Raw genomic sequence first — 22070 nt, forward strand, 5'->3', positions numbered from 1 at the left:
CCATCCTGAACTGGAAGCAGTCTGAAATCTTGTTCTGTTTTTTTATCTGTCACTAAATCATCTGCTGTCCAATCAGGTGGCATTTACATCCAGTCTTCTGGCTCTGCTACAGCCTTGAACTGCTAATGGCAGACGAGTGCAGATGGACTGCTGCCTTGGCTCCTCAAGGAAAGCACCGAGGTCCATCAGTGATGCTTGGGCTAAACAGCTGTCTCCTCTGCCTGGCAGCCATCTTGTGTCAACACATACAAAGCTGCAATTTGTAGATACAGATGGATTTTCTAACTTGTCCTTTCAAGAAAAAAAAATTTGACGGAGGATGTGTTCAATTTTAATGAGAAAAGTTTGGGGCCTCAAGCTAAAAATGCACGCTTATGTACTGAATCGCTCTTTACTTGGATCTTTTTAATGTCGCTGAAATTAATTCTGATAGATGACGACAGCCTGCCCGTTTTACCTACAACTTCTCGGATTAAACACACTGCCATGGGCACTGGGCCTGCCGTAACCGTAACCTGGCCTTCACCCTGGCGAGCAGCAGAAGTCGAGAACAACAAATTGCACTTTACTGCTGACCCTGTGTCAGTTTTGTAGGTTTCCGCGTCACTGATTGATTGAGACCGGGAGCAGAGCAGTGAGAGGATAGGCTGTTCTACAACTTTGTTTACTGAAAGGTTTGGACACTGTGTAAAACATAAAAACACAATAATGTGCAAAGTAAGTGACAACGGTTTTACGAAAGTGCCCGTGTAGCAATATCCTTTTCAGAGGACATGCTTTCCTGCTTGTGAGCAACTGAGCCTTTCAAGACAGGTTTAGTGGTCCCAGTGTTTGTTGCTACTGTCCCAACTCGTTTGAAACCAGTTGCTGGCATCAAATTTATATAAATAATATATTTACAAGAACCAATTAAGTTGACGATGTAAAATATGAAATATTTAATCTCACCGGAATACTTCAGTAAAGGATTAACAAATCATCACTGTTTTGTTTATGTTTGACACAGAATCCCAACACTGCAGATCTGCGCTCACCACATTAAGGGCAGTATCTACACTATGCTGTGTCGGCCTTGGTGTAACTCTAGTCTAGAGGATTACATGCAGACTGAAATTAGGCACTCAGATGGTATAAATCCCGGGATTAGATGCTAGGATGATAAAAAATGCTCCAAAGGGTAATTGTACCGCAGCCCAAGTAAAGGATTCTACCATCAGCTCCTCTGAGGGGGGTAGGGGGTTGAGGATATGAGATATTTCCCACAGATTCTTAAGTTCATCCTCCTCATTTAGACTTCACTAGGGGATATAGATCTCTCCTTCAGCACCACCCAACCCAATCTGGCTCAAGAGGGCATCCTTTTAATTAAGGCGCAGTTGAATTCCCTTTGCCTTGGTGGGCCATCCAACAGCCGTCTTCCCTATATCTGTAAAGCAGCTCTCGCTCCCCTCCCAGATGTTGGTAATGAACTAACCCAGATTGCACTTCATGCCCCCTCTCCAAATCGGCTATAGAAACATGTGGGACACGATGTTGAGACACTTGGGCTGCATGTCAACAGCGTGTATCATAGCAGCGCTCACCCCAAAGCCCTTCCTGTCCCCGGCTCTCATGTGTCATCTTTACAGGGCAAATCCTGAGCCCATGCGCTTTTTTTTTTTTTTTTTTTGTTTCCTCCATCAGAGTCGGTGAAGCATAAAAGCATACAGAGAGTGCACGCTGTCAAATCTTCTTAGTGTGTGTGTGTGTGTGTGTGTGTGTGTTTTATACTATGAGGCTGTTCTTTCCTCAGAGTTTTAGAAGCCAGGGGATTTACTCAACTCAGGGTTAATTTTCCTGGCTGCAGTATTTGTTTTAACGGCTGCAGCTCAGGAGGTACAGCGGGTCGTCCAGTAATCTGAAGGTCGCTGGTTCGAATCCCGGCTCCCCCAAGCAGCGCGTGGAAGTGTCCTTGAGCAAGATACTGAACCCCAAATTGCTCCCGATGAGCAGTTGGCTGCCTTGCGTGGCAGCCTCCGCCATCAATGTGTGAATGGCTGAATGTGGCAAGTGTTGTGAAGCACTTTGAGTGGTCAGCAGACTGGAAAAGCGCTGTAAAAATGCAAGACCATTTACCAGCCATTGACGAGTGAAACATTTTCACATAACACAGTTTCTTCTGAACAGTTTGTGCGAAACTTTCTTGCCACATACTCCCGCGCCGACCACAAATGCAAGCACAGCGGCGCGGCCATACGCAAAAAAAAAAAAAAAAAAATCCTGCCCGAAAAGACACTTCAGAAAGGACAGAATGATGAAAAGCCCAGCGAAGATCAATCATTATATATCATTAGGGGCTATAAATACGTTGGTCCAATCTTCCCGTCTCTTGTTTTGTTTTCCTGCTGGCTGGTGCTCATTTCCGCGTGTGTGCTGCGCCGCATGCTGCGCTGGGTCTTGCAAGGTAGTTAAAGAGCAGAGCGCTGTCATGTGTTGAATTTCTTCCCTCATTCTCCTCCTCTGCTGCTGCTCCTCCGTCATCATACCCCCCCATTATTCTATCAAAAAAAAAAGGAACATCTACTGATGTTTTACATTCGCAACTTGAGCTAAAATATGCAGTATTGATTGCTTTATCTTTAGTGGCAACTGCTGCCGACCAAACAAATGTAGATAGGAGAACTACAGTGTGTCTACAGTGTGATTTAACAGCCAGCGCTTTGATTTACAACCTGGTTTGTTTTTTTTTGTTTTTTTTGTCTTCCTCCCACTTGTCAATCGAACAGCTCCCCCTCTGTAGGTTTAACAGCACATATACATCAACTGTTTCTCCCGTCTGACCTCATTCACGCACCGCTTCAGCCTTTTTTTTCTACCCCAGCTGTCTCGTAGTTACATCACTCATCCCTTACCCCCCTCCTTGTCCTTTCTCCGGATTATTCCCCCTCAGTTTCCTTTGTAAGGGCCGACCCAACCTGCACCAGGAGTCCGTGGACACTGTCCATTGTGGGCCTGGACAGCAACCTACCTACTCCATTAAATAGGCACTCACTTGATAGGAGATTTGTAGCCAATATCCTGATTTGCATTAGAGAAGGTAAGGAAGTGGCGTGGCTTGTTAAGGGGCTTGGATGCAATTGATCGGTGTCCATGCTGTGCACTGAATGTAATGAGAGGAGGACGGCGAGAGAGGAGGAAGAGGAGGAGGGGAAGAGGAAGTGGATCTGCATGTGTACGTCAGCAAGTGAGTGGTTGTCGGATTAAAACGGGAGATAAACACTGAAAACAGTCTAGAGGTGGGAGAAAGCTACTAATGGGCTAAAAAAAGAGGGAGAGCGCGAGGAATGTGTTGGGGGGGGGGGGTTGCTTTGTTTCCTGCCACTCATCTAATCAAACAAATCAATAGCGTCCATAATAAGGAGTGGTCTGAGAGCTGTGTCCTCCAACACTCCTGCACGCCCCAAAGTCACAGCGCCTCGCCCTGCATCACTTAGCCCGCTGAACCGAAGGCTGCCATTAGATATGAGCCACGCATCACTCAGCCCCGTGCCCCGGCGTGAGACCACATGAAGGGTAAAAAGAGCACAGCCTGATAATTTGCCCTGCTCAGCGTGGATTTTGCCCCCCACCCCACCCCCACCCCCACAGACAAAGTCGGCAAACAAAATTAGATTGAGTGCGTTTATAAAAGATTTACACGGAGCTAAAAAAGGGAAATGTGTCGGGAACCATATGTTGGAGTTAAAAGTGACAATTAGCTGCTCACTTTGTGTCACCTGGTACGTGGATAAACAGCTGCAGGGGATGAATTTGTTACACAACAGTAACAACAATAACTGGAGGAAAGGGGAAAAAAAAAAAGAACAACACAAGGCTTCAACTTTGCATATTTTAGCAGCTTAGCAAAAGGAGCATCAGTGCTGCGGAATTAATGCGTGTTCCTTGTTTTATAGCGAGCAGCTCTACTCAGCTCTGGATCCAGAGACCTTGAGTGTAGTGAAAATAGATTCCTGTCTTCTGCCTTAGGGCACCTAAACGTGTCTTTTCAGATTTGGTGATGGCTAGGTCTATGATCATTCAAGCGCTTCAAATTACATCAGGATGAAAAGGGGAAGGAGGTACATGGGAAATGAAAAAAAGAAAGAAAATGATATTCATTCTGCCCCCTTATCTACCTTTTACATCAGTGCTCGCAGATAGGGCTTGGAATAGGTAATGCGCTCGAGCCCCGCTCTGTCACATGTGTCGGTAGAGTCGTGTCTGTCATCCAGTGGGCGCAGCATCTTATAGAGGAGCAGTTTAACACTTTGTCTTTCATCAGCCTGGAGAGGCTTGTCATCGCCGCTACAAAGCAGCTACTGCTTTGTGAGATTTGACGTGTCTTCTGTTCAAGTGGCGCACGTGTTTGGCCCCCATAGGTCATCACGCCGTAATGCGCCAACACACACCGAGACACACAGGTACACGGGCTGATGGACAGGAGATGAAGACACACACACACGCATACTCCCAGTCAATCACGGATACAAACACAAGGGAGCACTTAAACACGCCTGGCAGAGCAAGGTTAGCGGGGGTCAGCGGGTCATCATGAGGGGAGGAGGAAAAGGGGGTGGGTTGAGGAGGAGATGAAGGCGATGGTTTATAGCGGCAATGCCATATGAACACATCAGAGGAAATCTGAAAGGCCATTAAAACGCCTGCTTTTATGGGTGTAATAATCCCTCTGCTCTGCCTGGGAGTCCAGCCACAGCTCCAATGACCATCCGGATTAAGTGGGAGGTCTGACAGGAGGCAGGCTATCAGCTAATGCAGGGGAGCTGTGAGAGCCCAACAGGCCACAAACATCACATTACGCCGGGGCTGTTCATACAAGTCGCGACGAGGCGTTTGCTGTAGAGCTGAACACATACGGCGAGCTCGGGAAGTGTTTGGACAAGGACGCAGTGTTCGGCGCTTTTATCGCCGCGCTGTTATAATGTTTGAATGTAAAATGATACGATGACCAAGAGGTTCGACTGTCAGCTTTAATTCGAGGCTATTCGGGCAGAATAAATGAACAGGCACAGAAATACAGCCTTTTTTGGATCACCCCTCCCACGTTCTTCTTTAGTTTAGCTTGTTATTTTAGCAGGTTGAGATAACATTCAGTAAGTAGTTGTTTGGTAACAACAATCCAAATCATATACTTTTTCTTATGCCTTATGATAATTTGTTGTATGATTCAATGCAGGATGTGACATTTACTGCCTGATGCTAAAAACAGAAAATGATCAAGTTACAATGACAAAATTAAATTTGGTGTTTTTCTTCTAAAGTTCTTGATTTCAGGACCGCACATTTGCAAACGCTTCGTGTATCTGTGAGGGTACTCAGACCTGGTATTGCCGTCTGTTCTCGTGATCCGATTACAGGTGGACAGCTGTAAGCCCGTCAGCTCAAACCTGGTATTAACTTGTCTCCAGTGACCACCTGGGACCGGATGCCACGGCCCTGCTTTATATGCAGATACACACGTACATCACTGGAACAAACAGATACCAGGATTTTTACACAAGGAAAGAAATACCTTCATGTAAAATATTTGTCGGCTCAAAAAGGAAAGAATGCCGTGGTCAGCGTTTCACAAGGTCATAAAATGTATCCCAACTCTGAAAATGTTGAAATTATTTAGGGAGTCTGGGTATTTTTTACACAGGCGACAAAGAAGCGGCCTTTATTAGTTGCTGTTTACTGTATCTGTAACATTTGGTATGTTCACCGCCAGTGAAACTTTGTCTCCTTTAATACAGTTATTGTAAATTGTGAAATCACTTGAAACGGTGTGTTCAAACAGCTGTTAGGAGCTGAGACGTGAGACACGATGAGGACATTGGCTGAGAAGGTGGACTTTAAACGTGGCCCGGGACGCAAAAAAAACGTTGCGTGGCCCTGTCAGGCTTTTGACACGATTACAACCTGAGGGGGGTTTTATTTATGCTGTATATTCATGGAGTGCAGCATGGTAGAGGAAGATGCACTAAAACCCAAATTATCTCGCACGTACTGAATCACAGATTTGGACTTGGGTCACGTTTTGTCGCGCCGGATTCTAATTCTGTCAAAAATAGCATCGGTGTTGAGGCTGAGCACGTACTGAAATAACCTTTTATGCGAGAGGTATCCAGGCAATCTGGTCGCTTATCAATTAATGATATGAAGCAAATGCAAATTAATATTTCTTAACTGATGATCTGTCCAAGTCATAATAAGTTTATTAATTTGTAATAGTGAGAAACAGGAATTCATGATACATCCTGCTTTAGTTTATGCGTTAAACCGTCATGAGGCCGCCTCAGTTAAGCCTTACTTAAGTGTTTGACTTGAAACCCCTTACTAAAAAGTGTCCCCATTGTTTTTGATCTCTGGTGATAATTCCTCACCGTGCAGTGACTTCTAAAAGTCTTGAGCCCCGTTGAGATCAGCAGACTGTTCCTATCTGATCACCAAGTCTCTCTTTCCAGCCTATTTAATTCTATTTTGTTTCCGTCTGTATCTCAGAGTATTCAGCTGTGACTGGTCTCAGCTGACTTCATAGTCATTACATTGTTCCACATACAAACTAATAAGAGCACGGAGCCAAAACAAAATGTCTCTGTTCACACACGGCGGAGATTAAGGTAGAACAAGGTTCAAACTTTATCTGAAAGCAACAATTTTTTTGGTTCTCAGCATTGCAGTTGTTTTAAACAGAATCACATATTGTGCTTTTCATGTTATTTTATCCTCACAAACATACAAGGAGAAGAAGGAATTGAAGATTGAGATTGAGTAGTAGATTATTTTCAGGGCCGATTCAGCAGTAAAAACAGCTGCTGTAGTGGTATTGTGCCGCCTGCCCACCGGCACCGCTGATGGAGGATGCGGGAGAGTTTAGTACCATCAAAGCTGAACAGTTTCCCTGTGATCCAAACACTTTCAACAGCTCCAGAGTCCAAAAGTCGAAATGTATCGAAGAAAAAATAGATGTTAATGATTTCCCCCCAAAAATCCCATTCTGATTCAGTCCATTTGCTGGAGTTCAGCCTTTCAAAAGCAACACTTTTCACTGCAGTCGCTAAACTGTTTGCACTTCACTCGCTCAAGGGAGGCACACACCTGCATTAACAGAGAGGCGCAGCAGTCTAACAGCATCATAAATTATATTCATTGTTAAGAAAGTTGATTAAATAAAACGTTTAAAACATTTCACTTTGATGAATCACTTATAATAATATGTTGGAGAGCTTCTGTTATTGCAGCGGTCAAGTTCAAGTTCTGAAATAGTTTTAATTTGAAGTTCATAATGTTACTTTTACATTCTGATTTTCAGAGTTACATTTTGAGCGACGAGTAAAGCACGCTTAATGCTGATTTTAGTTCTAAATGTCCATTTGACTAATCCCATTTCTCCATCGGAACCAGTGACCAAGTGCAGTCTGATTAGTTCAAGTAATGAATTTTTGAGGTACTTTTTACTGCTACTTAATTCTTCTCTTCCAAATTTTGGATGCAAATGCTGTACTTTTTACCCACTGCTTTCATTTAATAACTTACGTTACAAGGTAATTGGAGGTTGGAATATTCTGCTTTATAATGCTCTATTATTATTTGGCCTCTGAGGAGGATGATGAGGGCATTTTGAATTAATTTATTTTACCTGTAATGCAACAAAAAAGACAACAGACAATCGCAAAGATGCTGAATGTCTGACCCAACAATCAGTCTATCCCAGCACAAAATGACATCCATGCGATACCTATAGTTTTTTTCAACATCAGCTTCACTCTGTGTTCTTTATCCTGCCGTTGGGTTGGATTATGTTGTATACAGGTGTTTTCAGGTGAACCACCTGCAGAAAACTTCAGCAACGATTACAGCTCTACTTCTACCATGTTCAGATGGAAAACACAGCAGCAGAGCGCTCAGGAAAACATTGTAAAGTCGATCTGACTCCATTGCATCACGCGGCGCCCGTGCAGCCCGGTACAAATAGAAGCAGGCTAACCTAGTAGCCCTCACCACATCGAGCAGAGCGAAACACGCCGAGCTCAGATCGCTCCCTCTGACTCCACAGCTCAGAGCAGCACTTCAAAGCCAGCGTGCAGCCTAAAGTTGAGCAGCAGAGGTAGAGATTGTTCAAAGGAATGTAGCCTGTTTACTATTGACTTTGCAACAATTACCCGAGCATATGTGTGTGTAATTAGATAAGGCAGCCGGTTGTTCTCTAATGCGGCAAATCAAATTAACTAAAGATGCCACATTGATTTCTTTGTGTTCCTTAAATTATTCATCTTCACTTGCACTGAACCAGCCAGCGAGCCAGCCACCGAAGAGCTTTTTCTAACCGCTCGACACCACCGCTCCCTCTAGCTCCCTCTCGCTCAACGCCGATTTGTGTTGTGAGACTTATCCCAAGTTACCTTTTTCAATATTTTCATCGCGACTCGACAAATTGACCCTCCCGGAGAGAGCGGTGTTATGGAAATGCTGGGAATTCCCATTAGACCGAGATTGCTCCGAGCTCCGCCATTGTTGTCATGTGCGTGTATGTACTTGTATACGTGTGTGTGAGAGAGGGAAGGGAGGGAGGGGAAATGTGCCCCGCACGCACGAGACCTGCCCGGAGGATTCATGCAGCACGCAGGCTGCAGACATCCACGTCTCCGGCTGCTCCATCGACGTCCTGTTCTCTGGCATGTTGCGCACGGGGGGAAGATCAATATGACCTTACCTCCACCACCCACTCCTTTGAAACTTAATTACTGATATTCAGCTACAAAGTCATCATAGTCTGGCTGTCAATATTCATTGGGGATCATTACGGGCCTAATAAAAGAGGTTATTTACGGGCTGCTCTGCTGACACCGGCCCAAGTCCAGGGATTCAGCTCCAGCCATCTCAATTTGCTTCACCCCCCTCTCTCTCTCTCTCTCTCTCTCTCTCTCTCTCTCTGTCTCTCTCTCTCTCTCTCTCTCTCTCACCTCTCCCAGAAGCATTGACCTGAAAAAGAAAAATTGACAGCAGAGCAACGAACAGTAGAGAGGATGGAGGGTGAATTCTTCTGGCACGGCTTTTAATTCTCTTGGCTTGTGTTTGGAGGTTTTTTTCCTTTTTTTTTTTTCAGCGGGTGCCAGAAAAACACTGTAGCGCGCCACATCCCTAAATGTGAACTTTGTCTCCGCCACTGGCATCACAATCGAACCCCACAAAGGGATATTTGGTGACATTTAGAGAAAATGTCGCGCAGCGTTGTCGCCGCCTTGATACAACACGGTTTTTAACTCTTCTACACCGACATCAATTATTGCGTTTTCAAGGCCGCGGCGCCGTTCCCCGGGTTCTTTCAGGGAAAGTCATTTCATCAGGACCGAGAGCAAAAGCGTGAGCCGGCAGAACTCCCACCCCTGACATCGTACGGCAACAAGGAGTGTGACTGTGGGAGATTGCTATATGTTAATTCATTCAATAAATCAATACCTTCACTGTAATTGAAATGGTTGGCCGTCCGGTGTTGAGGCAACGTGTTGAAAACTGAAAGGCGGAACAGTGAACTCTGTAGATCAAACAAGGAACTGCATCCAGAATCTAAATATATATCCCTCCTTCTCTCCGTCTCACACACACACGCGCGCCTTTTGTTTCTCGCTTTTCAGTCTCGCACACAAACATCCTCATATCCAGGCACTTTCACACACACACATACGCGTGTGGTGCTGCAGTTTCCTCTTAGTGTCTTGATTAATATGGTCCACTTTGCATCAGTACGCTGGATGCCAGTGCACACTGTGCTGCCTTCCCAGAGCAATTAGCGGAGGGGCTCCACCAGCATTGGATTATCAACAACAAGATGCCTCCTGACGCGAGCCCTAAAGCCTGCTGACTTATTCATATGTGTTTACTTTAAAAGCCTCTGCCCCATTTTTTTTTTTTTTTTTGGGGGGGGGGCTGCATCAGAACTGAATTAAGAACAACATCTGGGTTGATAGGTGATGTGAGGGTGAGACAGACAGGCATATCACCCCCACACAGAGGTGGCTGGGAGGGGAGAGGGCCGGGGCGAGCTGCACGGAGACCTCGCTGTGCAAATGAAAATGTAGGTGGATGAGGGGAATACATTGACAGGAGAAATCACTTTCAGCCGATGCAGCTACAGTGAACCAGACACCACACACACACACACCTAGATCAATTATTAACTGCAGTGTGTCGGTCTGTGCTCATGCTGTTGTGGATAAGATTAATGAATTCTCCTGCAGCATCCGAACCCTTCTCACGCCAAAATATGAGCTGCGACTCTGCCGCTGTTGTGTTTTTCGTCTTTTAGTCTTTTTGTGCTTCCTATCCCCACGTGAATGTTAGCGCATGAATAATTAAATGTCGTGTTAGAATCTCTTTTAACGCTCTGTCTCCGCTCTGTCTGCAGCGATCCCAACAAACCGGTTCCCCAGGACACCAAGTTCATCCACACCAAGGCCAACCGCTTTGAGGAGGTCGCCTGGTCCAAGTACAACCCCCAGGACCAGCTGTACCTGCACATCGGCCTGAAGCCACGCGTGCGCGACCACTACCGCGCCACCAAAGTGGCCTTCTGGAAACACCTTGTGCCGCACCTGTACAACCTCCACGACATGTTCCACTACACCTCCACCACCACCAAAGTGCCCCCGCCAGAGACCACCCAGAACACCCTGTCCACCAAGAGGCCCAACGGGAAAACCAACTGGCCATTCAACACCAAGCGGCCTCCCATGTCCCCAGCGTACAACAGCGAGGACAAAGACTCTTGGAGCGACGACGAGGAGACGGGGCCGCTGGTGGTGGAGAACCCACGGGATTACTCAACAGAGCTCAGCGTCACAATCGCGGTGGGAGCCTCGCTGCTGTTCCTCAATGTGCTGGCTTTCGCAGCCCTCTACTACCGCAAGGACAAGCGGCGGCAGGACTCCGGCCACGGGCAGCCCAGCCCACAGCGCCAAACCACCTCCAACGACATTGGCCACCACGCGCCCGAGGAGGAGATCATGTCGCTGCAGATGAACCAGACGCACCATGAGTGCGAGGCGGGGAACAGCAACGAGGGGGCCCTACGCCTGGCCTCGCTGCCCGACTACACGCTCACTCTGCGGCGCTCTCCGGACGACATTCCCCTCATGACCCCCAACACCATCACCATGATCCCCAATTCCCTGGTGGGCATGCCCAACCTGCACCCCTACAACACTTTCACAACCGGCTTCAACTCCACCGGCCTGCCGCACTCCCACTCAACCACCCGCGTATAGCTTTAAGGAGGCCAGGGGCAGCCAGCGCAGGCGGAGGAGGAGGAGGAGGCGGTGGCGGCAGCGGTGGAGGAGGAGGAGCAGGAGGATGAACGAACGGAGGAGAGGATTGTGTTTTATAAATATCACAGGGAGGGGGAGGGCTGCGAGGGGGAGGGGAGGGGAGGGGAGGGGAAGGGCATGAGTGGGATTAAAACGTGAAGAGATTTAACTAGACTTTTACTACGAGGAGAGTTGCTGAGAGCTCTCTATGGATGTCAAGTTGTGCAGAGCTGCCAAAATCAAACTGCTTCCCTTCTCCTGGTCGGGGGGGAGGGGGTCTTTCTGCAGTGTTCTTTTCTAAAATAATCATTTTAAAAGCCTTTTTAAGCAGACTGAGGAGATATCAACACTTTTTTTCTTGAATTCATAACAAAAACAAAGAGAAGTGCTTTTTATTTCCCATCCCTCCTTCCTGCGGGAGACGCATCTCGAACAATGGCCTCTACGTCAGTATTCGCAAAATGTTTTTAATTGCTTCTTTGTTTTTGTTTTACGTTTCAATGCCTTACAAAGCTTGTTCTTATTTTGTCATTATTTCCATTCCCTGAGACTATTCCAAGTGGGGTGCGTTACAGGCCGATGAGACTCAAAGATGAGAGACTGAATCCAGGATGGGAACCTAGAGGATATGCAGATGTAGAGATTTTAAACCAGTTCGGGCCGCTCATTTTTATTTCTTTCTGTTGCGTACCAACAAAACAGCAAACACAAAAATGGTATTATCATTTTTTTTTTTTTTTTTTATCTCGTATAGAAATAATTTGTCTGGGACAGCTCCTGCCAGGAGATGAGAAGGCGGAGATAAAATACTATGTTACTGTGATTGTTTTGTTAAGAAAAAAAGTGCATCTTTTACAGCCAATTTATCTGTTAAGCTATCTGATATTATCTCCACAAAGTGTGCACGTACACATGCTGCTTAGAGCACCGGTGTGTTTGTGTGCATGTGAAAATGACTTCTCGTTCCTAGCGTGCAAAAGCGCGGTTATGAGGCTGAGGCGAAGGAAGAGACACATTGTCGGAACTTGCAAAAGCAAAGAGTGGTGAGCGAATGAGTGTAAGAGCGCGAGTGAGAGCGTGTGGGAGAGTGTGTATGTGCCTGTGTGTGTGTGTGTGTGTGTGTGTGTGTGTGTGTGTGTGTGTGTGTGTGTCCGTGCACCTGTTTTTTTGTTTGTAGGTCTTATAATGTGGTTTTGGGGCGGGGAGGGGGGGTTGGGGGCTGAGTACTTTCTCATGTTGTTGATTTTGGTTCACCACCAGTAGTGTTTCTGCTGCGTCTCTGGGTGTCTGTCTTTGCGAAATAGCACTTTTGTTATTTTCAAAAGTTATATATGTCTAATTTTGCTTAAAGATTACAAAAATAAATCTATTATTTTACGTGTAAGAGAAAAAAAAAATAGCTAAAGATTCAACTGAACTAACTGACATGATTCCATTGACTTTGTAAGAGTTCCTCTTCAAAAGCAGACAGTGGCCTGTTTGCACTGAATAAACCTACTTCAGTGCACACTTGTATTTCTTCGAATATATATATAAATATGGGCATACATACATATATGTATAGGGCTTCTATGGAGATATCGCTCCCACTTACAAAGCAATGAAAACACTGTTCAGACTACAAAGCACCAACGCGAATAATCTCTATGTATTGTTGTCGTCATTCGAAACATCCTAAGCCAAGACCGCTCTAGGTGTCTTTATAAGAGCTCTATATGTATATTTATGTATAAAATATTTAATATTTATTTATGTATACCAGATGCATACATGCTGATTGTGCCATGTGCCAAATTAAAACTGTCAAAAATGAAGAATATAAAGTTTCACAAAACTTTTTTCCTCTCTTGATCAAAGTTCTTTTCCTCCCTTTTTTATGACTTTTTTATTATTTCCATCTTGAATGATTTAAAAAAGAAATATTCTTGCAGCAAGTGCAGCTCTCCCCCCAGGACTTCCTCTCCACCTCCCATTTCCTCTCTCTCTCTCTCTCTCTCTCTCTCTCTCTCTCTCTCTCTCTCTCTCTCTCTCTCTCTCTCTCTCCCCTCCTCAGCCTCTCTCTCTCCATCTTCTCTCGTTGAAACCTTTGAGAAAAACAGGCTAACAGCTTGGGGCCTATCTGCGTGCATAACTCCAGATTTTACTGTAATTCATGCAAAGTAGTGCTGCAGCAATGGGAGATTGTGAGAAGATTGCCTTGATGTACTCACATTGCGTCCTATTATACTATGTTATTTGCGGGGAAGAAAACTGGAGTTATTGATTCAGCGACTAAAACTGACAAATTTCATTAAGGGTCTTGGCGTGGCACAGATTGTCTCCCGCATTACAGAAAAGTGTAGTGATCCGACCTGACTAGTGTTCCCACATCATTGTTGCATTTTTTTGTTTTTTTGTTTTTTTTTTCACTTCATGCACATGGACCTCGACATTTTTATGAAGTATTCCATTACAAGTTTCCCTGGTATTTAATGATTGGAGACGCAGCAGAGCGAGACGCACAGTCTGGTCAGCTCATCACCGATCCTGCCAGCAGCAGGAGAGAGAGAGAGAGAGAGAGAAGGGGTTATATGAGGGAAATTGCTCGCAGACTGATCTATGTGAGTCATCTTGTTTTCGCTCATCTTGCCTTATACGGCACCAACCTCCCAATCAGCCACCGTCTTCAGCTGAGCCGCAGCCACGAGCAGCTGCTTTCTACCTGAAGACGTCTCGCGCACACAGAAACATCCAATAACGTCTGTGCTTGCGCTCAGAGCAGACTAAACAGTCGATAGTCAGACTTGTTTCGGGAGCAATAATATCAGTGGCGCATTGTTTTCTGGCATCATATGAACAAACATTGTGACATGGCAGGGGTGACAGCATTTTTGATAAGAAAAAAAAATATTTTTTACTAAATAGGTCTGAGCTGTTCCTGTTGGAATGTCTCCCGGAAGTGTTTGATTCACCATAATTACTTAAAAATGCATTTTAGCTGACCTGTTTTGGCATTTAACCATTCAGAAAGTTCTGATATTATTCTCCAAGGTTTTTCAGAAATGTGTCTCTTTCTGTGGTCTCATCAGTACAGTGGAAGGAATTAGAGTTTTATTTGTGGTGCTCACAGCTGTGAAATCTGACATTTAAAAAAATTAATAAATAAATAAAATGCCACGACCTCTTTTTTTTTTTTTTTTTTTTTTTTTTTATTAAAATAAAAGAACTCCTCCTCATGTCCTTGGACCGGATAAGGCACGCAACACAATCAAGAGTTTTTAGGGACTATTCTTTGGGGAAAAAAAAACAGTTCATTGCAAGGTCTCCGTATTGTATTACTGTATTCTGTAAAGCTGCTTTAATCAGTGTTTTTCTGCTAGCATGGCTGAGATGACCATTCATGTGTGGTTCATTCGCTCATGAACCCACAGACAGTGTTGCAATAACAACCCAACAGTCAAACTTGAGTAAAAGTACAGTTCAAAAATGTGACTTTGTAAAAGTGAAAGTCATCCACATGCATAGCACCCAAGTATCTAATTGACATTTCCTCAAATAACAAAAGTAAAAGTAATTAATACACATATTTACATGTATGTTTGGACTGTATAGTGTTAGTTGACTGATTATAGGCTTTTCTGATTGTCAGATCCAGTTAGCATTTTTCTGATTATAGAAATGAGTAATTATTTTGTCCTGATGCAGCGTGCAAAGTAACTCACTAATCAAACAAATGCAGTGGAGAAAAAAAGTCCAATATTAGCCTCCAAAATGTTGTAGAGTAGTATAAAGTATAAAGTATCAGACACTGCTCTCAGAGTTCATTTACGATGCAGCAGGTAGTTTTGTACTGTAATAAGCTCTTATTCACTGAGCAGCCAGTGGCCGACAGACCAAATTGGAGACTAAATCTGGTGAAAATATTGAGCAGTTAGCATGAAATGAAAATCAGACCAGCTTTCACCAGATAGCCAGAAACCGGACTCCAAAATAAACGCTCACGTTGCTCCGTTTCTGCTGGATGTTCAAATATGCAACCGTTTGCTGAAAAGTTCAACTGAAAAGTTTTGTAATACTGTTAGCACCACAAACGACACTTTGTCCATTATTCCATTCATGAAAGCTCCACCAATTTTACACATTAAAGTGTGTTTACAGGTCTTGGGGAGTTACTGCTGCAAGTGTGGAAAAAAACTGTTTGAGGCTCCAGAGGAATCTCCAGTGATGTCACTCAGTGGTTACAGTGCATTGTGGGTAATGTAGATGCCAGCTTTTGAACAAGGGTCTGTTATATGAAAAATTACCAAAATCGATATGGTAGAACCAGAGACGTTTCCTTTTTTTTTTTCTTCTTCCGTTTCAAAAATTTCCACCTACATTACCCACAATGCAATTTAGCAACTGAACAACATCACTGGAGGCAATTAATCAGGTTACATGCAGCTTCCTCTGGAGTCACAAAGGGCTTTGTAATGCTTTTTTTCATACATGCAGTAGTCCTCCCCAAGACACTCGAATGTGTAAAGTTAGTGGAGTTACCCTTTAAAGGCCACTCGCTGATGAGATGCTGCTGAGAACTGCTGAACATTTTCAAGTAAGTGCTCGATGTACACCTGGAAGACTTCTGCATCAAATTATGGGTTTTTGTTTTTCAGTAATTTGGGCGAATTGACCATTTAAAACAGGACCCGAATCAGAGTAGACAGCCCCTCGTCTGACCCGTCTGCAGTGGTGGCAGGTCAGTTTCCATTGGCTCCGGCACACACACTTTACAGTGGCGCTGGGCTAAAATTGAGTAGTGGAGCTGAGAGTGAACTATCAAAGGGAAGAAATGTCATGGGAGGGCAACTTGTTTTTCGCCATGTAATTTTCCCATATGCGGTTAAAGCAGAGCAGATGTCGCCGAGTATTGGCAGGGGTAGTCCTGGTGGCCTCGGGGAGACGGTTCGGGATACATGGCCCCGTCAAAAGCTACATAATTAAGGGCCGGACCAAAGGGGAAGACCAGTGGCGTGGTGCGGCTAGAGAGAGAAAACGGGGTCAAACTCCCTTCAGCAATCAGGCACCTGAAGGCTCAGCGATGTCAGTCTGAACTTCCTGTGAAAAGACTCACCACCAGTAGGGGGAAAAAAAATGGGACAGTTATGAGCCAGACACTTTTCCACTGTCGAGATTTGTTTGCACTTCAGTGAGCGTGTTTCGACAGTGACATCATTCAAGGATCGGCTGGAATACCCCGATGAGGGTTTGTGACTGCCTCAACAGCACTGAAGACAAACCCAGCCTAGAAAATGGATGTGCCAAATTACACAGTGCCACCCGTTGGGAGAGAGCTGCAGGTGTTTGTGTGTGTGCGTGTGTGCTTGCATGCGTGCGGGTATCGAGAATTTTATTTCTCCCGCTTTGAGCATGTTGTTACCTATATTTCGTCTCACCCTCATTTCTCTCTTCCTGCATCTCACTCATCTCATGCAGGGTTTTTTTTGTTTGTTTGTTTTTTTTTTCATCCTCCCTCACACAAAAATGCAATCAGAGCAGCTCTACCTCCGCTGCACAGAGACATGACTTGCCCATTTTCTCTTTCTTCTACTTTGCAAGTGCCATAATCTGGACTGCTCACTCATTTCCTACCATTTAAGGTCTAATTACCTTGATTTACTATGTTTCTCTGCGGACTAAGGAGCTAATTAAGATTACTTATTGGGAAGCAGAGAAGAAACAGTCACTGAACCAAAAACTTGCGTAGTTTAAATTCAGATAGCCTGTTTTTCTCCAAAGGGAAATCATTCTGCATTTTGTCAAAACATCAATAATCTATTATTTCCATGTGAAAAACGCACCCTTGACAGTTTCCTTTTGTGCCCACAGAGCACGGGCAAATCACTGGCATATGTTTCAGGTTTCCCCTCACTGCAAACAATGGAGCTTTTATGGTGGCATCAAACCCATACACTGTAACACGTTTGTCACTAGCAGCTAGGAAATCGCTGGTCTATGAGCCCAAACGCATCTCTGTTATTTCAGTGTCAATGTACAGATTACTAAAGATGCCCTGTTACTTCTATGTTTATGTCCATAGAATGTATTTATAATCGCGCAAACTGGAGTAATCAAAAATAAAAATATCTATTCTTTCTGTATCTTATTGTGCCTCTCATGAATACAGCGCATGACATCCGGTTTTCCGGCCGGGCATGCCGGCCAAGAAGTTCTGGCGCTGATAACGTTGTTTTTGTATATTTTTCATCCCTACAAAATGATCCTAGAGAGAGCATCGCAATCCGAGAGAGCATCTTTGTAAGTGTTGTTCTTGAGTGCTCTGTTCCTCCGACGACAAAAAAAATGAAAAAAAAAAAAAATCACACAACTTCTGTGTTGAAGGATGAGGCCGGCATATTTTAGCATATTTTATCTTTTTTTTTTCATTGTTATCGATAAATCCCCCAAACAAACCCCCGCCATCAATGAACTCATCCAACGAGCGCTGCCATGAAGCTGCAGCCAGCTGTGGCGCGTGCCTCTGTGCAACTTAATTCACTGTCATCAAAAAACCATTGCAAATACAGAAAAGAGCCAAACAAGAGGCTGACTGGTGCACTGGGTGACATATTCTTTAATTACAACCAACACCAGGCAGCTTTTTGTCCTCATCGCTCGTCAAACTAGCAAAGCAAAGGAGCCCCCCCCCCAGCATGCTCAGTGGCGCATGCCCAACGTGGAGCAGACGTCCAGAGAAATATGCTGCTGAGTTGTTTTTTGATTTGTTTTGTTTTTTGTTTTTTTTTGGTTTTTCAAAATAAACTGGAGTATCACCCAATGGTATGGCTGTTTCATGTGCTTTTAATGGTTTTTGGATGACAACGGAGTCCTGTGGCACAGAGGCATATGCTGCAAGCTGTGGCCACACAGGCAGCACTTGTTAGCAGGATAAATTCAGTGCTGTGGGGTTTTTTTTCGTTTTTTTTTTGTCTTTTAATGGGATTTGTTTGTTAAAAAATAAAAAGATGAAATACCACTGATCTGGTCCTTTAAATGCAGCTTTTGGTGTGCAGCAAAGTGCAAGAGTGGAACAAGTGTAATGGACTATTCAGCAGTAAAAGGGGGTGGTTTGGTTTTTATGGAGGTCCTGTAAAGAACAGTAGCAGCCCATAGTTCATCCAGTACAAGCGGTCCCACCTGCCCCTCGGCCTAAAGCCGCCTGTCGACTACATAATGATCTGCCCTCTGTAAGATAGATGGCCCGGAGATACCACTGAGGCTGCTGAGACTAAAGTCTGCATGCTCCCAGTGTGTGTGAGGAAAGTAACAACAGCGGGAAACAAGCACATTTTAAGCCCCAACACAGAATCTATCCTGTTTCCTGTCCAGAACGCCTTGTTACCACAAGAAGCGGCTTGAAGACTCATTTCTTCTAGTTGGTCCGGTTCTGATGGCCGGGGACGGGAGAACAAGTTTTGATGGCAAGATTCACAACTTCTGGGATGTTTCAGTCCTTCTGTGGCTGCTCTCGTTATTCACAGCATTATCGCGCAAATTCAAAGCTGTTTTTTTTTTTTTTTTTGCAAAGTCGTTCCTCGCCCAGCCGAGGCCAGAGCCGGCGCTATCGCTGAGTTGCATCAGCTGGAGTTCACCATCAGATGGCAGTCCACTAATGCCTTTCTCAGATGTGGGTTACTGGTGGCAGGGGAAGGTTGCGTCAGTGGACCTTTGGTGTCTGAACTGGCTGGCCCGTGCTGCTCCGGTGCAGACTACAGAGGGCTCCCAGAGGACTTCCTGAAAGTAGCTTATCACTTAGATCACATTACAATGACTTTCAGTGGCACCAATTTGATCTTGGGTGCTAATCCAGGCTACCAGGCTTTTCACAGATCTTTCAGATCAAATACAGTGCGAGTTTTGACCTTAATATCTGAGCTTACTCCGTAAAAAAAAAATCTGAAACTTTTTTTTTTTCTGTGAAATACTGGAAATATTCCTTTGAAGTTAAGCCTATTTTTACCCCGAGAGGCAGAGCCACTCATTTGTCAGTGATGCCTAAATGTTAGTCCTGTGAATTCTCAGAGTTTCCTGACAAATTTAATTGATGTTTGTGCAGCAATTTCCCCACAAATAGACCCGGCTACAGTTAATATTTAATCATAAAGTTTAATGAATGTTTGATCTCATGAAACTTTCACTAAACTCTTATTAAAGATGCAGTAGTTTAGCTGATGGAATTGAATGCCGCCAGATCTCACAATTCGGGTCAACATGCCCTCTGTGTTTAAACAAATTGTTGAGAAATGTATTTTTTACACACCCCGCTGCAAAGATGAAATATTAATATAGCAAACAAAACATAACAATGTGCTTTATGAAGATATAGTGGACTTACTCTGTCCTGAGCAGAGAATAACATTCTGTGTTTTGGTAGCTGGGACGTCCACGTGTGCATGTGGGGCTCTCTCTGGCCCGACCCCAATGTCCACACTCACAGACTCACAGACTTTGAAGTTTTCCTGGTAAATCTGCCAGAGTCTAGAGACGGCTGAACGACTGTGTTGTGCAAGACATTTTAAAGCCTGGTACGGCCACTTTCCATGTGTGAGCATTTCTGCCGACTTTGCCGAAAGGGAATTATAGCATTGACCATTAAACACAGGGTAACCATGGGTTACCAGAGTCACCACCAAAACGTTATAATCCGGATCATGCTTTCATCAGCCCATCAGCAAACATTTTATTTATTTATCTGACATGTTATCCCAGGAGCTTTCCCGAAACATCTGACTGAAAGTGTTTCCCCTGTTATTTTAAGGCTGTATGTTTTAAAATGTAAAATTTAAAAAAAAAAAAAAAAAACTCCAAAAGCTACAAGGTAAAGTAAAATGTCACAAAGTTCTGTCCCATTCCATTACATCCACTTGTGGACTTGATCACTCAGTTACCAGGTGACATTAGCTTAGTCTGTCAGGGCTCCGGGTTTAAGGCCTTAGGTGGGGACATTGGGGTTAGATCCAAACATCCCTGCATTACTGGCCCTTCTCTTCCTCTGATTAGCCCTACTCTGCCTCTGATTGGCCCTTCTCTTCCTCTGATTAGCTCTACTCTGCCTCTGATTGGTCGAACTCTGCCTCTGATTGGCCCTTCTCTGCCTCTGATTAGCTCTACTCTGACTCTGATTGGCCGAAATCTGCCTCTGATTAGCTCACCCTGATATCCTTACCCTAACCCCAAACAATCTTACCCTGCATGCCCAAATCTCACCAATTCAGCCAACAAAAGTAACCAATCAGAAGCAGAGTGATGCTGCTCTTAGCAAGACAAGCGGGATCCATAATAACGCGTCCAGTGTTTCTAACATGGTGGCATGGTACATAACAAAAATGATTCACACCCCGTGAAAATCCAACAGCCAGACACTCCACAGGTACCACAGGAGACTCTCAACTTGTCTTGGATCTTAAAAATTTAACACATTTTTTTGTTTCTATCCGCTCTAACACACTGGAAACATTTTCACAGCTGTGAAGACGCACTAAGAGACCTCCCTGTGTGACTGACAACTTACTACACTGCTACGTTACAATAAAGAACATTCCTGCCCACTAGGTAGCCCATGGCATTTGCTCAAACTATGTTCACTGTCACTTCCATGCAAGCAGCCACATCATGTCTACTCCCTTTTTCTCACCGGTGTTCAATATATAACTAGTGCTTAAATTGAACATTATTCAAAATACAGAGGTTTGTTTTCATAATGCAGGAATATTATGACTACATTTGAGCTCTCTGATATGTTTCATGTTGTTCGCCGCAGCTCCGGCAATGAATTCTTGTAAACTGCCTGTCTGAGTTAAAAGAGGAAGGGTGAAGTGGTGTCAAGAAATCCCCAGTCAGCAGTGATGTAATGGCTCATTTCAAGTCCAGGGAAGGCTGGATGAGTCACATTCTTTGGGAATGAGCTCCTGTGAAAATAATCCCACTAGTTTCCTGCTCCATACAATGAGGTCCAGGCAGTCTGGAGAGCAAAACAGGAAATGACATAATCATAGGTAGAGACTGGGGTTTAACGTCATAGCAACCTCGAAATTCCAAGAAAGCCATAAAATGTTTCCATTGAACTAATGACTTTAAAATGAGTGAGCAGTGATTTATCTTTCCTCCTGAATGAGTCGAGATTTGTGGATCTGTTTCACTTTGAGACCCACAGAGCGTTATGAGTTATTAATGTTTTCTGACGCTGTGAAAGGTTTGTTTACATCGGTGGTTTTTGTCAACAGAGCGGAAAAATAGGCCAATGTGCCTAATTATGATGAGTTAACAGACACACAAAATGCTGATTTTGCATCATCAAGATGATCACCTCAATTAACTTACAAATATCACTAAAGTGTAGCACGTTGAAACAACACCAAAGTGACACAGCCGTGCTAGTGGCTCTGCGAGGCTCAACGCTAACAGCAGCATGCCAACACGCTCACGATGACGACGCTAAACATGCTGATGTTCAGCAGCTATGATGCTCACCACGTTTACCATCGTAGTAATTAGCTAACCCTAACCCTAAACGACAGATACCCAAGGTCTTGGAATGATAATGACAGTGATAATAGATCCAACAGTTTCTCAACACATTTCATTCAACCACAAATATCAACCCCATGGTGTCACCAAATGAGATGTCAGGGGACCACTTAAGGGATTGATTATTTACAGAGGGGCTTTGTGTGTGATTTGCCGGAAGCCAGCCATTAGTTGACGTAAGCACACGCCACTTGTGAAATGAGC

At 44.4% G+C, this 22070-nt stretch overlaps 1 protein-coding gene across 4 annotated transcripts in view; it reads left to right on the forward strand.

Moving 5' to 3' along the window:
• The window catches only part of nlgn3a (neuroligin 3a), a 202962-nt gene extending 189818 nt beyond the window's left edge, over positions 1–13144 (forward strand). For 3 of the 4 annotated variants that reach the window (XM_037077248.1, XM_037077251.1, XM_037077249.1), the window contains one exon: positions 10424–11282. In XM_037077248.1, coding sequence (XP_036933143.1) covers positions 10424–11282 — 859 coding nt within the window. Of the gene's footprint in view, positions 1–10423 lie in introns of all 4 variants that reach the window. The other variant, XM_037077250.1, reaches the window with a different exon arrangement.
• The last annotated feature ends 8926 nt before the right edge of the window (positions 13145–22070 follow it).

The sequence above is a fragment of the Acanthopagrus latus genome, chromosome 18, assembly GCF_904848185.1.
Source record: "Acanthopagrus latus isolate v.2019 chromosome 18, fAcaLat1.1, whole genome shotgun sequence".
NCBI lineage: Eukaryota > Metazoa > Chordata > Actinopteri > Spariformes > Sparidae > Acanthopagrus > Acanthopagrus latus.